The sequence below is a fragment of the Solea solea genome, chromosome 3 (genome assembly GCF_958295425.1).
Source record: "Solea solea chromosome 3, fSolSol10.1, whole genome shotgun sequence".
NCBI classification, from domain to species: Eukaryota; Metazoa; Chordata; class Actinopteri; order Pleuronectiformes; family Soleidae; genus Solea; species Solea solea.
In genome coordinates, this window is record NC_081136.1 from 31,461,843 (window position 1) to 31,474,298 (window position 12,456).

Sequence of the window (12,456 nt, forward strand, 5' to 3'; positions counted from 1 at the left end):
GTGAAATTATGTCGGTCTTGTCGACGCAGGAAGTCTCACAGTGGTCAGCTGTGATTAAAGCTGGTGGGGGGTCGGCGTCTTTTCAGGACATTTTTCAAACCCCTTGTAAAAGTTTTGTGACAACAGCAAGCGTGTTTATGTTTTGCGTCTTGTTTTATTTTGTCTCCTTGTCCATGAAATCTTTGGAACTCTCCCCTTTCTTGCCTCCGACTCTCCGTAGGGCGGGAAGTTTTTCAGTTTGTTTCCATCATGATGTTTTTGTGAGCATTTTTTTTTTCTTAATTTGCACATTCAAAAATGGAGCGGAAAAGCTGAAATGGAAAGTACCAAGATCTGGCCCAAAAAAAAGGTTTTTGCACCTAGTGAAACTGGAAAAATTGTTGTAAATGTCACCTGGAAATAAATTCAGAGAATAAATTATAATGGTACGTAAACGCTCCCAGGAGAAACAAACACGGTGTCAGATGAAAGTGCGAGGTATGTGTGGAGTGGACCAATGTTCCGTCACATAATTCATGGTTTTTGTCTCGGCTGGCCCTCTTTTTCTTCTTCTTCTTCTTCTTCTAATCCCCTCTTCTTCATATAAAATAACCTGAGTGGAGAATTAGCAACTCCTCGTGCATTGCTGATTATGGGATGGCAGCAAGAATTGTCTTTAAATAATGATTAAATGGGGAGTTTCATCCACACGTCCACCGAATATTCACATTTTCATCAGGAGAATTTGAAGAAAAATGTGAATTCATGAAATGAGTGCTGTTTTATTCTATGTCTACGTAAAAAAAAAAGTGCATAATGCCTGTGATCGGTTTCCTCACGATTTTCTCACATTCCACCCTACATCCTTTCCCTACCGTTTTTGTTTTGTCTGCTGACGTTATGAAGGCGCAAACACACTGACTCATCAGCGAAAAGGAAGCCGTACGAGTCAGTGCAATCACACAAACGCACGACTTGGGGGGGGTTTGAGGCGGTTTCCTGCAGGCACTTCTTTTTTTATATGAATTTCATACCTTCATACACAAGTTAATTACATCACTCGCACTGTATTTGTTTTTTTTGTTTTTCTGCCGTGTCATCGTGAACTGCTGAGTCTTTGACTTTGAGCAGTGATTCCGCCATATCAGTGCTCCACTGACCGATATTAGCCTGTAACCATGAAGAGGAAATGGCTGCACATTGAGTGTGTGTGTGTGTGTGTGTGTGTGTGTGTGTGTGTGTGCGTGTGTGCGTGTGTGCGTGTGTGTGTGTGTGAGTGTGTGAGAGAGTTTGAACTATTGACTCAGACATACGGTCAGGGTGTGGTTTGTTGTTATTTCCTTTGCGATCGTGCTTAATTTGATATTTGTGTGAGTAGCAGTGGACACCTGACATGGTGACATGTTCTCCGTATCCTGTTTTATCACAGTTATTTTCTGCACCATTTCTTTGTTGGGAGTAGACGATTAACTATTTTCAATACGGATGATTCTTGGAAACAGAAACATCTAAACTCCGATATAATCAAAACTCATTTATCACATGCTTCACTTTAAGAAGGTAAATAAAAATGAGCAGCAATGTTTTCGCTGTGTCACGCTGTGCACTGTTTGTTTCCTCTTTATGGGAGAAGAATATTTGTTTCACGGCTGGAGAATTTCGCCTTCTAAATAGCCATGGCATTCATTAGCACAAAATGTATTCTTATTGTTTATGTACGAAAACATGTCAAATGTCTGGTGCTGTGTGCTCGTGGGACTCGACTAGAGTTTCCCACACTGTATATCTATATCTATATCTATATCTGAATATCAGCAAGAAAGCAAAGAAGTATATTGACTTTATAAATATGTACAATGCATTTAAAACATGTGTTCAAAGCCTTGCGCTGGCGCGGCCACAACAGTACCGCGTGGGTGGCTTCTGTGCATTCTTATCTTTAAATGTGTGAAAACCAGAGCAATCTTTTTGAAAGAAAAAAAACAACCTCAAACACAACCCTCTGAAGTAGAAGAAGCAGCTTCCTGTGATACACATTTTGCTCACGTACCTAATGGATTTTAGATTGTGGTCCAATAAATGAAAGTACACAATGTCATGTCGCGACTCTCGCGTCTCTCTCTCGCTCTTTTCCTCCCCTCTATCCATTATAAAATATATGTATTATATCATGCGAAACAGCTCCACGTTACTCCATTCCCTTTAAAAATGCATTTATAATGCATTTAAGACGCGTAAGGCAGTGGAACGTGAATCGCTGCTCTGATTTGGGACGGTACAAACACATGAGAATGTCACTCGGTCAAGGTTATCGAACTGTCATTGTAGGAGACGCACACTGTTATGCCCACAGTTCAGGAGATGGATTTGACCTATTTTAGCTCGCGTATGCCTGTGTGTTGGCGTGGAAGGTGACCGTCGGTACAGCCTCTCACTTCCTGACCACACACATGCAAGAAAAATGCCCCCCCCCCCCCCCTCTGCCGTTTTCTGCAGGAAGAGCATCTGTTCCACCAATCAGTGCTCAGTGAAGGGTTCAAACAGAGAATGTGTGTGTGTGAATTATTCAGTGCTTCAGGGAAGTATAGTGATGCTGACTTATTCAGCCTGGAGACAGAAAGTAGGTTAGGTGAGACCGTCTTTTACCTCACTTTACCTCCTTTTTTCTTTTTTTTTTCATTCCCTGGCCTGTTGGCATTTTTTTTAAAATCTTATTCTCTCTAATCTTCTGTCTTTTCCCTCCATCTGTCTCGCTCTCCCCTTCACAGTTCCTGCTCTGGCACCCGCAAGTCATTTTAGGCCAAGTCAGGTCATTGTGAAGAAATGTGTCTGTGAGCACACATGACTCATTCGCACCGTGAAGGGGGTCTGAGGAGTTGGCACCGGCCTTTTTTTTGGGGGGGCAACGCCCTGTGTGTGTGTGTGTGTGTGTGTGTGTGTGTGTGTGTGTGTGTGTGTGTGTGTATGGAGTGGCAGTGGAAGTCAACCATTCACAGGAAACTTGCCAGCTCACATCCATGCTGTTTTACACTCACGACTGATGGGAAGTATTTGAAAGTAATAGAATCGACGGGGAGTAGAGGCAGAATGTGGAAAGACTGAGACCCAACCCGAGACACATTTTTGTGCTTCTTAATTCGAAAGTGAAATGAAGTAAAAATGTGTAAAAAATACTTTAAATTCATTTTAAAATCATCAAAAAGACAATTTAATAAAAAAAAGACAGTCACAATCACATAGGGCTGAAACAATTACTCAATGAATTGATTATTACTCGATAACTAACTATTTTGAGTGTTTTTTGAGGAATAAAAGCAAGTTTTCTGATTTTTCAGCTTCTTAAATGTGAATATTTTCTCGTTTTTTGCTCCATATAACAAAGAAATCATTCAAACGGAATCATTTTTGGTCGAGGTCGTTTGAGAACACCATCCTTTCCAGGTTTGAAAGACACTGATCAACATTTTCTGACATTTTATGGACCAAGCGATTATGGAAAAATTCGGGTTAGGGTAGCATTTGGTGCTACTTTTATATTACAGGACCGTTTTTCAGCAGGATAAATTTGATGAAACGTTTGAAACGTTTGAATCTCCTCGCTGTCACCGCCACATCAGTGCGTTTATAGATTAACAATATGTGTGAAAACCACAGAAATCTTTTTGAGAAAACCTCTTTCCTTTCCTGTGAAGTTAAAGAAGCTTCCTGTGATACATGAGAACTTGTCGTCGTTATTTTCCGTGTGTTATATAATAGACGACATGTGCTGCGGCTTCTTAATGTTTGCTCTGCACACCTTAAATGAAATGTCTTTTAGCCAGGAAGGAGGAATTGCTGTATTTCTTTCTTTATATAATGTCTTTTTCGACTGTCATTCAGAACAAGTTAAATCATTGTCATGGACGGTGGATTTTCATTATTATATTGTTTTTTTCTCTGTTGCTACTTGCAATAAAAACTTAACACCCCAACACAAAAGTCACATATTATTATAGGCTATATTACTAAATCAAATTCACGTATTTAACTTAAAGAAAGCCGTCATCTTTTAAGAGGACGGTTAATTGGGAATTGTTGGCTAACGAAACGGTTTCATTTTATTATCTTCTGACGCAGACAGAAGATTCAATAGTTAACAAGATGTGTAACTTGAATACACCTTACTTATTATTGTCACACCCCGCTGTTGGCTCTTTATTTTTTCCTGTTTTTCTTGTCGTCTCAGGGGAGTTGAGTAAACTTCACCTCTCTCTCCTCATCGGAACAGAATAGTTAGCGTGAAGCGTTAGAGTGTGTGAAGGAATCGTGTGAATAAACAACACAAACGAGAAGTAAAAGAGCTCATTAACTGAGTCGCCAAGAGCCTCTTAAAGACATACTTCACCGATTTGAATTTAGCGTTGTATTACTAGAATAGGGGCAGTATTTTTGAAAAATGGTGTGTCCCAACCTCAGTTTCCCCTGAGTCGAGAAATATCTTCATTCTTTTTTTAAAAATGTATTTATTTTTTGGTCCGAGCCTTGAAACTGCAACACTAATTCCGCACTTTTTAGACCCACTCGTGGGGGGACGGGACCTCGTTCCCAGAATGTAAACAATGTCCGCCATCTTTGCTAACAGTTAAGCTAACAGGACCAAGTGTGGGAAGCACAATTTTTCAAAAATAAATCTACCTCTATTCTAGTAATACAAAGCTAAATGCAAATTGGTGAAGTATTCCTTTAAACACATTGGCTCTCCGCCTTTCCTTCTTCCGCTTCCCCCCCTTTCTCTTTTTTCTTCTCCTCGTCAAATCGCTCCCTTCCATCTCTGTCGTTTAAAACACTCATATTCTCCTTTCCTTCTTCCCTCCCTTTTCCCTCCTCTGCTCTCTTTACTCATACAGAGTATTATTTCTTTAGTGTCCTTCAGGCTTCTCTATTATTTTGCGAGAGTGCACACACACATGCTTGTGTACGTGTGTGTTTATTTTATGTGCGAGTGTGTGTTTTATGTAACAGAGGAAGTGAGTAATTAGAAACAGTGGCCGTCTGTGGGACAATGGAAAGAGAGAAAAAGGGGCAGAGACAGTAGCCGGGTCTCAGTCCAAAGTTTTTTTTTGTTTTTGTAGCATGAATCACATTCTAAAAGCTAAATATTTAACATAATATGATGTTTTATATGTGTAGTCTGGCCACAGTATAAAATTGTCAGATTGTTTGACCCAAAGTAGACGTGTAATTAATCAATTATTATGTTTTCTTTACTCCATATCACAAAAAAAGTCATTAAAGCTCATTCATTTTTGTTTGAGAATAAATGCCGACATTTGAAAGCATCATTTACAACATCTTTTAGTATTTTCTTACATTTATGGACCAGACAACTTACCAATTAGTCGAGAAAATGACAGAGAGATTAACCAGCTATGAAAAACCTTGTTAGTCGCAGCTCTGTATGCAAGCCTGTCTGTGACCAAGAACAGTACATTCAAACTTTAACTTGGTTCCAAGGATGAACTGATAAAACGCTCGGTGGCCAAAACTGAGGGTCACTGCGACCTCACAAAACATGTTTGTTTGTTTTTTGGCCGTTATTCAAAGATATCGCACGCCAAGACAGTTTTCTGAACATTTTTTGCAATCATGTAAGTCAGGAGCAGGAGGAGAGATACAACAGTGTGCGTGCTCTAGCTTGTGTTGCATCAAAGTAGAAGTCTCCGGTAATTAGCGGTGTAAGATAGTGCTGCCACACCACATCGATTAATCGAGTAATCGTTTGGTCCATAAAAATGTCAGAAAATGTAAAAAAAAAAGTCGATCCGTCTTGAAATGATGATGTTCTCGAATGTCTTGTTTTGTCCACCAACCAAAATGTTTCAGTTTTAATGTTTCTTTGTTACATGGAGCAAAGAAACGGAGAATATGTTCACATTTAAGAAGCTAAAACAATCAGAAGTCTTGTTTTAATAATGAAAAACGATTCAAATCGATTATCAAAATAGTTGACGAGTCATTTAGTAATGGATTAATAATCGAGTGATTGTTTCCGCTCTAGTCAACTTTGCAAATGATACTCCCATTTATGGAAAATAGACGATAAAGCAATGCACATATGAGAGGACACCACCGAATCAAGTCAAATGGGACTGGCTTTTATCACTAGCACCAGTTTCTGCTTGTGTAAAAAGACAAGCTAATGCAGCGGCAGATGGGATGAGAATGTATGTGCTATAATGGTACAGTCGACCTGTTTCTCCCAGTGTGCTGCAGAAACATAACTTGTCATCATTACTGTATGAGAGGGCACAGTTCTAAGCATGTTTATCTCTGCATAATGTGTTTTGTGGGTGGGTTGCAGGGTAGGCCGTCACAAATCATTGCTCTGCTGCGTCTCCTGCTCACTGTGTGGCACTGTTCATATGTGTATGTATGTATATATATATATATGTGTGTGTGTGTGTGTGTGTGTGTATCTTCCTGGGCTCGGGCCCAACACAGAAGCAGACCTCTGTTGGAAATGTAATTCACACGAGGCCAGAGGAGCTCTAATGCTATTACCACACACACACACACACACGCAGAGAAAGAGACAGCTGTTGCCGCCCACGGTTTCTGTGTTTATCTCTTCCTCTCAAACTCCTTCCTGCTGCTTCCCTTCTTCTCCCGCTGTTCTCTCTGGAGGACGACGAGCGATGCGAGAAAAGGTGAAAACCTCGCCGTGTCTCCAGGGCAAATCTTTGCAGTCTAAATTGTTTATGAAAGCGCTGTGTGTCACTAAAACACGGCAGCTGGATTGTCAGAAACTGCTCGCATCGAAACCAACTTCAAAGGTTCAGTGTCTCTAATGCTGAGACTGCAGATTGGGACAAAAGTGGGGACTCCTCTGCTCGCTCCTCCCCCTTTCCCCAATCACATGAGGAAACTATGGTGGACTTTGCGTACCTGTTGTTCTTTGTTTGTGTCGTAAATCTTTCAAAAAAGGCAATTATACACTTATACAACACCCTTATGGGTAGTATATTCAATGTACCCTCCTATACCTTTTATACAAAAACAAGAGGGGTGGTAGAGAGATTAAAAAAATGCACTGTTGGAACACAATGACGGGACACAGTGTTGGACGGTGCACGTCCGTGTCACACTGTCGTCAGAGAGGCAGAGAGAGAGAGACGAGAGGTGGGACCTTATTTCACACGCGGCCTCGGCAGCACGAACGCCCACACCAACTTTCTCAGGCACTAGAGGGAGGAAGGTGGGGGGGGGAGGGGGGTGAGAGGAGCAGACAAAGTGGAGCAAGTCTCAGAAAGAGAGGGTGATTAAATCATTAAATTAAATCAGTAAATTGTATCATGTGAATCAGCCAGAGAAAAAAAAAAGGCTTTCTTCGGTATTCGCCTCAGCTATTACTCTCGTGATATGTCATTTTTACATTACTTTCCTGGTCATGGTAAATCAATACAGGTTGCATAAAATGAGGCTGTCTTGTTCATTTGCATTGCTGTTGTGAATCGACTGCAACTTAAGCATAAAAATCAATTCATAAATGCTATTAAAATGCTAAAGAATGTTGGCGTTATCTTTTGTGGACAACAGAATGTGGGCATTTGTTGAACTTGGGTGTGGAAGTTCAAAGTTGAAGCTTACAAACAAGTTTGAATTTAAACTATGCAGCCTACAAGCGCTTCAGACTGTGTGAAGTAATAACCAAGTTTACCAGAGGGCACCTCTTAGCAAAAGCTTGGCCTGCATCCATGTTTTCTTACCAAAGGAAGACGACAGCGATGTTCTGTTGTCCTGTGCTGACAGTGGAGGGCAAAAAGAAGACGATCACGACGCTAGAGCAGGTTTCTGGTTTCTTCACCACAGACTTAGATTAGCAGTTACTATCTTATTAACATTTTGTTCTCTCTCTCTCGTTTGTTCCAGCGGTTACGGCGGTTATCGACCAAATACCGGACGGAGAAGATCTACCCCACCAACGAAGGCGAGAGAGAGGAGAATGTAAAAAAGAACAGATATAAAGATATACTACCGTGTAAGTACTGTCGACACGCCCCACAAATACACACACATTAAGAAAGGATAAAACACATTCTCATTTGCTGGTTTGCAGGCGAGCCCTAAATTTAATGACGCCACTGCTAATGACGTTAAAAACACTTAAGTTAAGTCAGTGGTGACACATGAACATACATACTGATCTGCGGCATCTGTTGGAGGAGAGGCATTCAGTGACCTCGGGGGGGAGGAGCTTCCATGACATGGCATCTGTCCTACTTTTTATACCTTTATCCTCTTCTTTTTTTTCCTCTTCTATCCAACCCTTCATCCATCAATCCATCCATTCATTCATTTATTACGGCTTTTAGTAAATGAGCTGCTGATAAATGCAAGAGGAAGAACTGGTTCACCAGATGTGTACAAACACACGCACACATACAGCAAGTACATAGAAATGAGTGTGTCCATTAACCTATTTCCATGATTCCACTCCTCTCTGCTTTGACCCATGTTCTTCTTTGACCCCTTCGTGCCCTCCTCATCTTTTGTTTTCTCTCTCTCTTCCACATTCCAGTTACCATCAGTGTTTGTATTTTTTTTACCCTTAGGCTCAAAATTAAATGAATTATCTCATCATTTTCTTTCTTTACAGTCGATCACACTAGAGTCAAGGTGGCGTTAAAAACATCCAACCAGGACACAGATTACATCAATGCTAACTTCATCAAGGTAAAAAAGAACTCGTTTTTTTTGCGTTCTCTTTGAGTAATTTAATATTCTTGGTTTGATTGTATTGTCAGAAAGAGAGAACTTATTGTATAAAGTGACGTATGAATCACTTGCTCTCATCTCTCCCTCGCTCCCTTTTAGGGTATGGATGGCCCCGAGGCCTATATTGCAACTCAGGGCCCGCTGCCGAACACTGTCATCGACTTCTGGAGGATGAACTGGGAGTATAACGTAGCTGTGAGTACGGCCCGTTGAGGGAATAAGGGAATAAAGTTGTCGTATACACTAATGCATTATTTGTAGAAGTGGGTCCTGTAACTGTTCTTTTTATTTACAGTTCAAAGCAGAGTAATAATAAGTTTAGTTTTCTTTCTAACTTTATGTAAACCAGGGTTCCCGTGGATTCATAAATCTAAACAAACAAGGCCTTAATTAGTATTAAAATGTCTTAAATCACTCTTTCAAAAGTGTTAATGTCATTGTCAGTCATTGGCACTCAACCATATATATATATATATATATATATATATATATATATATATATATATATATATATATATATATATATATATATATATTATTATTTTTATTGTCTACACCTTTTCTCTATCCCTCAGAAATAATCTTGTGACCCCCAACATTGAGAATCAGAAGTAGATATTAAATGAATCATTAAAATATTGAGACAACACAAGTTTTAAGACGAAATTTTGATTATCAGACAAAGATTAAGGAAATATTTTGTCTCGTAAATAAGGTTTGAGTCATTAAGAGCTTCTGCAGGGTGGATGACTTTAACTAAAAAGGAAGCTTTGTTTGGGTTTAGAGAGCACCCTGAAATATTTCCGGTTGCAGCTGTGACAGTTTCTCCTTCATGATCAAAGGGATGATGTGGGAGTCGAGTGTGTGAGAGTGAAACCTCTGATCAAGAGTCATCTGAAGTCTCGACAACTAATCCTCTAAGGAAAGGGATTCCTGATTCAGGTTTTTCTTACTCTGAAGGACACTCCAGTGAGTCAATGGAAACTGCAGCCTCACATAAATAGATCACGTCTGTTTTGAGCAGGGCTGTATTTTTTGGAAGTAAGACATTCAAGTGTTGATAGAAGTCCTTCCTGTCTCTGTGTCTGCAGGTTATTGTAATGGCTTGTCGAGAGTTCGAGATGGGAAGGGTAAGTCTCCTTTTACTCAATCCTAACATGTGCGTGCATGCGATATGTCTGTGTCCACATGTACGCGCCAGTAGTAGAAGTGCAACTCCTTTTAATTAACACATTAAAAGGATTATTTAGCTCTGGAGGAGATGTTTCTATTACTCTGTTATGAGTGTGACAAGAGCGACTAAGAGGTTGCAGCTCAAGCCTTTAGAATATATTTTAGTGTGAGATGTTAACTGGAATAATCAAGTGTGAAATGTGAGGGTTCACAAGTGCACGTTCACACACGGGAAGCCACGGCGTCAGTCTGGCATTCGTTCTCCCAGCCAAAACTAACAGATCTCTCGTCTCTCGCTAGAAAAAGTGCGAGCGATATTTCCCGATGCTGCAGGACGAGCCCATGAGTTTCGGTCCGTTCAGAATCGCCTGTGTAAGTAAACACGTCTCTGATGTCACAGCTGCGAGAAACAAGGACGAGGAGTGTTCCTGGACTTGGTTGTGAATGTGCTCCGCGTTTGTTTTCCAGGAATCGGAGCAGGCCAGAACGGACTACAACATCAGGACGTTGGCGGTGGAGCATGAGAATGTACGTATCCTTAATATGAATCTTGATTCATCCACAAAAGCACTTAAAGCTGTCGTTAAAGTGGAATTTTGTGACGTCGCTATATCGCGGGTGGAAAAATGGGCTGCGTATAAAAAGTTAACAGATGCATAAAAAAAAATCTGTTTACTACTTGACATGAGGCTACTTCTCACTTGATTTACAACGTCACTAAATATTTTCCCGAGGAGTTAATGGCTTCAATCGCTAGTTTCTTCTTTAATAGAACATGATGTCATATTTGTAAACGGTGTTCCCAATTTGGAGGAAAACGGATGCAAAAGATTGATTGCGATTGATTGATATCGTCCAATAGGAGCCTGGTTGCAGGTGTCAACATGTGCGAGTCTGGACGTTGGGTTGCCACCAGAGCTGAAACAATTACTCAATGAATCAGTTATTAATCCATTGCTAAATTAGTCGGTTTGAAGCTTTTTACTCATGATTAAAACAAGATTTCTGATTGTTTCAGCTTCTTAAATGTGAATATTTTCTGGTTTCTTCGCTCCATGTTACAAAACTGATTAATTTCCATTTTTCCCCCCCATTTTTTAACGTTCTTTGACATTTTATGGACCAAACGATTACTCGGTTAATCGTGAAAATAATCGACAGATACATCTATTGATGGAACAGATTCACTTTTGATGGAACACAAAGTGCAAAAGGAGGCAGAGCATGCGCTCATACTCCAATGCTACAACAACACTTAAGTTGGAAGTATATAATTAAAGACGTCATTCTGTCAAATAATTATAATGCCCGTGTGTACGTGTCCCTGCAGGAGACTCGGAGGATAACGCAGTTCCATTATATGAACTGGCCGGATCACGACGTCCCCTCGTCGTTTGACTCCATCCTCGATATGATCGGACTGATGAGAGAATACCAAGAGAATGACGACGTCCCTATATGTGTGCACTGCAGGTAGGTACATGCTGTCACGCCACCACGTACGCAGCGGAGTTCACATGCATGACATCATGTATCAGAAAGAATGTGAAACAGGTTTGTGTGCTTTAAAAAATCCGGTTTCAATACAGCAACGGAGAAAACGTTGCTGTTTGTATATTTAGCAAAGCGCCGTCGGCACAAACCAGATTTTTAATATGAAGCTCGAACCCGATAGTTCTCTGAAATTCTTGAAGTGTAATGTTTTACTTTGACATTTCCCTGCGTCAATTGGCTAATCCTCTAATTTGGTTTGGAATAATTAGAGGATTATTAATGTCTCAGCTGCCTTTCAGGATCCAGTCAGACGAGCCCAGTCTGAGTTCTTCATCTGTAATTTGCCCTCTCGATTGCAGTCGTTAGAAACGGCACCACGTACCCGACGCGCTCACGGCTACAGTGCTCAGTTAGAGTGGCACTTGTGGCACATTTACCTTGGCACTTGTAAAGTTGATAAAGAACTTGAAATGGTGAATAAAAAACGCAGCGATACACAAGGACACCTCCGTTTCTCTGCCGTACACTGCTGTGGGTAATGCACACACAGCACGCACACTGTCTCCATGTGTGTGTAATCAGCGATAATGAGCAGCCCGAGGACATTTCCTGGTTCCTCCGTTACACAGCGGGACTAAAAGCCGTGTCTCTGTGTCTGTACAGATGCTTTATGTGGGCCGACGCATTCTGTACAGTGTGCGTGTGCTTGTTAAAGAGGCAGAAGGGCCCGCATGAGGCGCCGCTTTATGATTTATTTCTGTGTCAGACGTCATGTCACGTAATCTCCGCTTCTGTTCGACTCCGTGTCTGCATCCTGTCTGCGCGAGGTGTCGAGGCCGCGCACATTAAAAACAAATGTGTTTTCCCCAAAGTTGTTCTCTTCTGTGATTTATGTCATGCCTACTTTTAGTGCGCACGTTTATGTCTTTACACATGTCCTCGTGTTTAATCTGTGCGTCTCTGACTGTGCAGCGCAGGCTGTGGGAGGACGGGTGCAATCTGTGCTATCGACTACACATGGAACCTCCTCAAAGCTGGGGTATGTACACACACACA

General features: G+C 40.9%; 1 protein-coding gene across 5 annotated transcripts in view; it reads left to right on the plus strand.

Annotated features, from left to right (window-relative positions):
• ptpn12 (protein tyrosine phosphatase non-receptor type 12) overlaps positions 1 to 12,456 on the plus strand; it is a 40,041-nt gene that overhangs the window by 9,588 nt on the left and 17,997 nt on the right. For all 5 annotated transcript variants that reach the window (XM_058625216.1, XM_058625215.1, XM_058625217.1 and 2 more), the window contains exons 2-9: positions 7,888 to 7,996; positions 8,615 to 8,691; positions 8,833 to 8,928; positions 9,825 to 9,863; positions 10,207 to 10,278; positions 10,375 to 10,434; positions 11,237 to 11,379; positions 12,373 to 12,439. In XM_058625216.1, the coding sequence (XP_058481199.1) occupies positions 7,888 to 7,996; positions 8,615 to 8,691; positions 8,833 to 8,928; positions 9,825 to 9,863; positions 10,207 to 10,278; positions 10,375 to 10,434; positions 11,237 to 11,379; positions 12,373 to 12,439 (663 nt within the window). The remainder of the gene's footprint in view (positions 1 to 7,887; positions 7,997 to 8,614; positions 8,692 to 8,832; positions 8,929 to 9,824; positions 9,864 to 10,206; positions 10,279 to 10,374; positions 10,435 to 11,236; positions 11,380 to 12,372; positions 12,440 to 12,456) is intronic.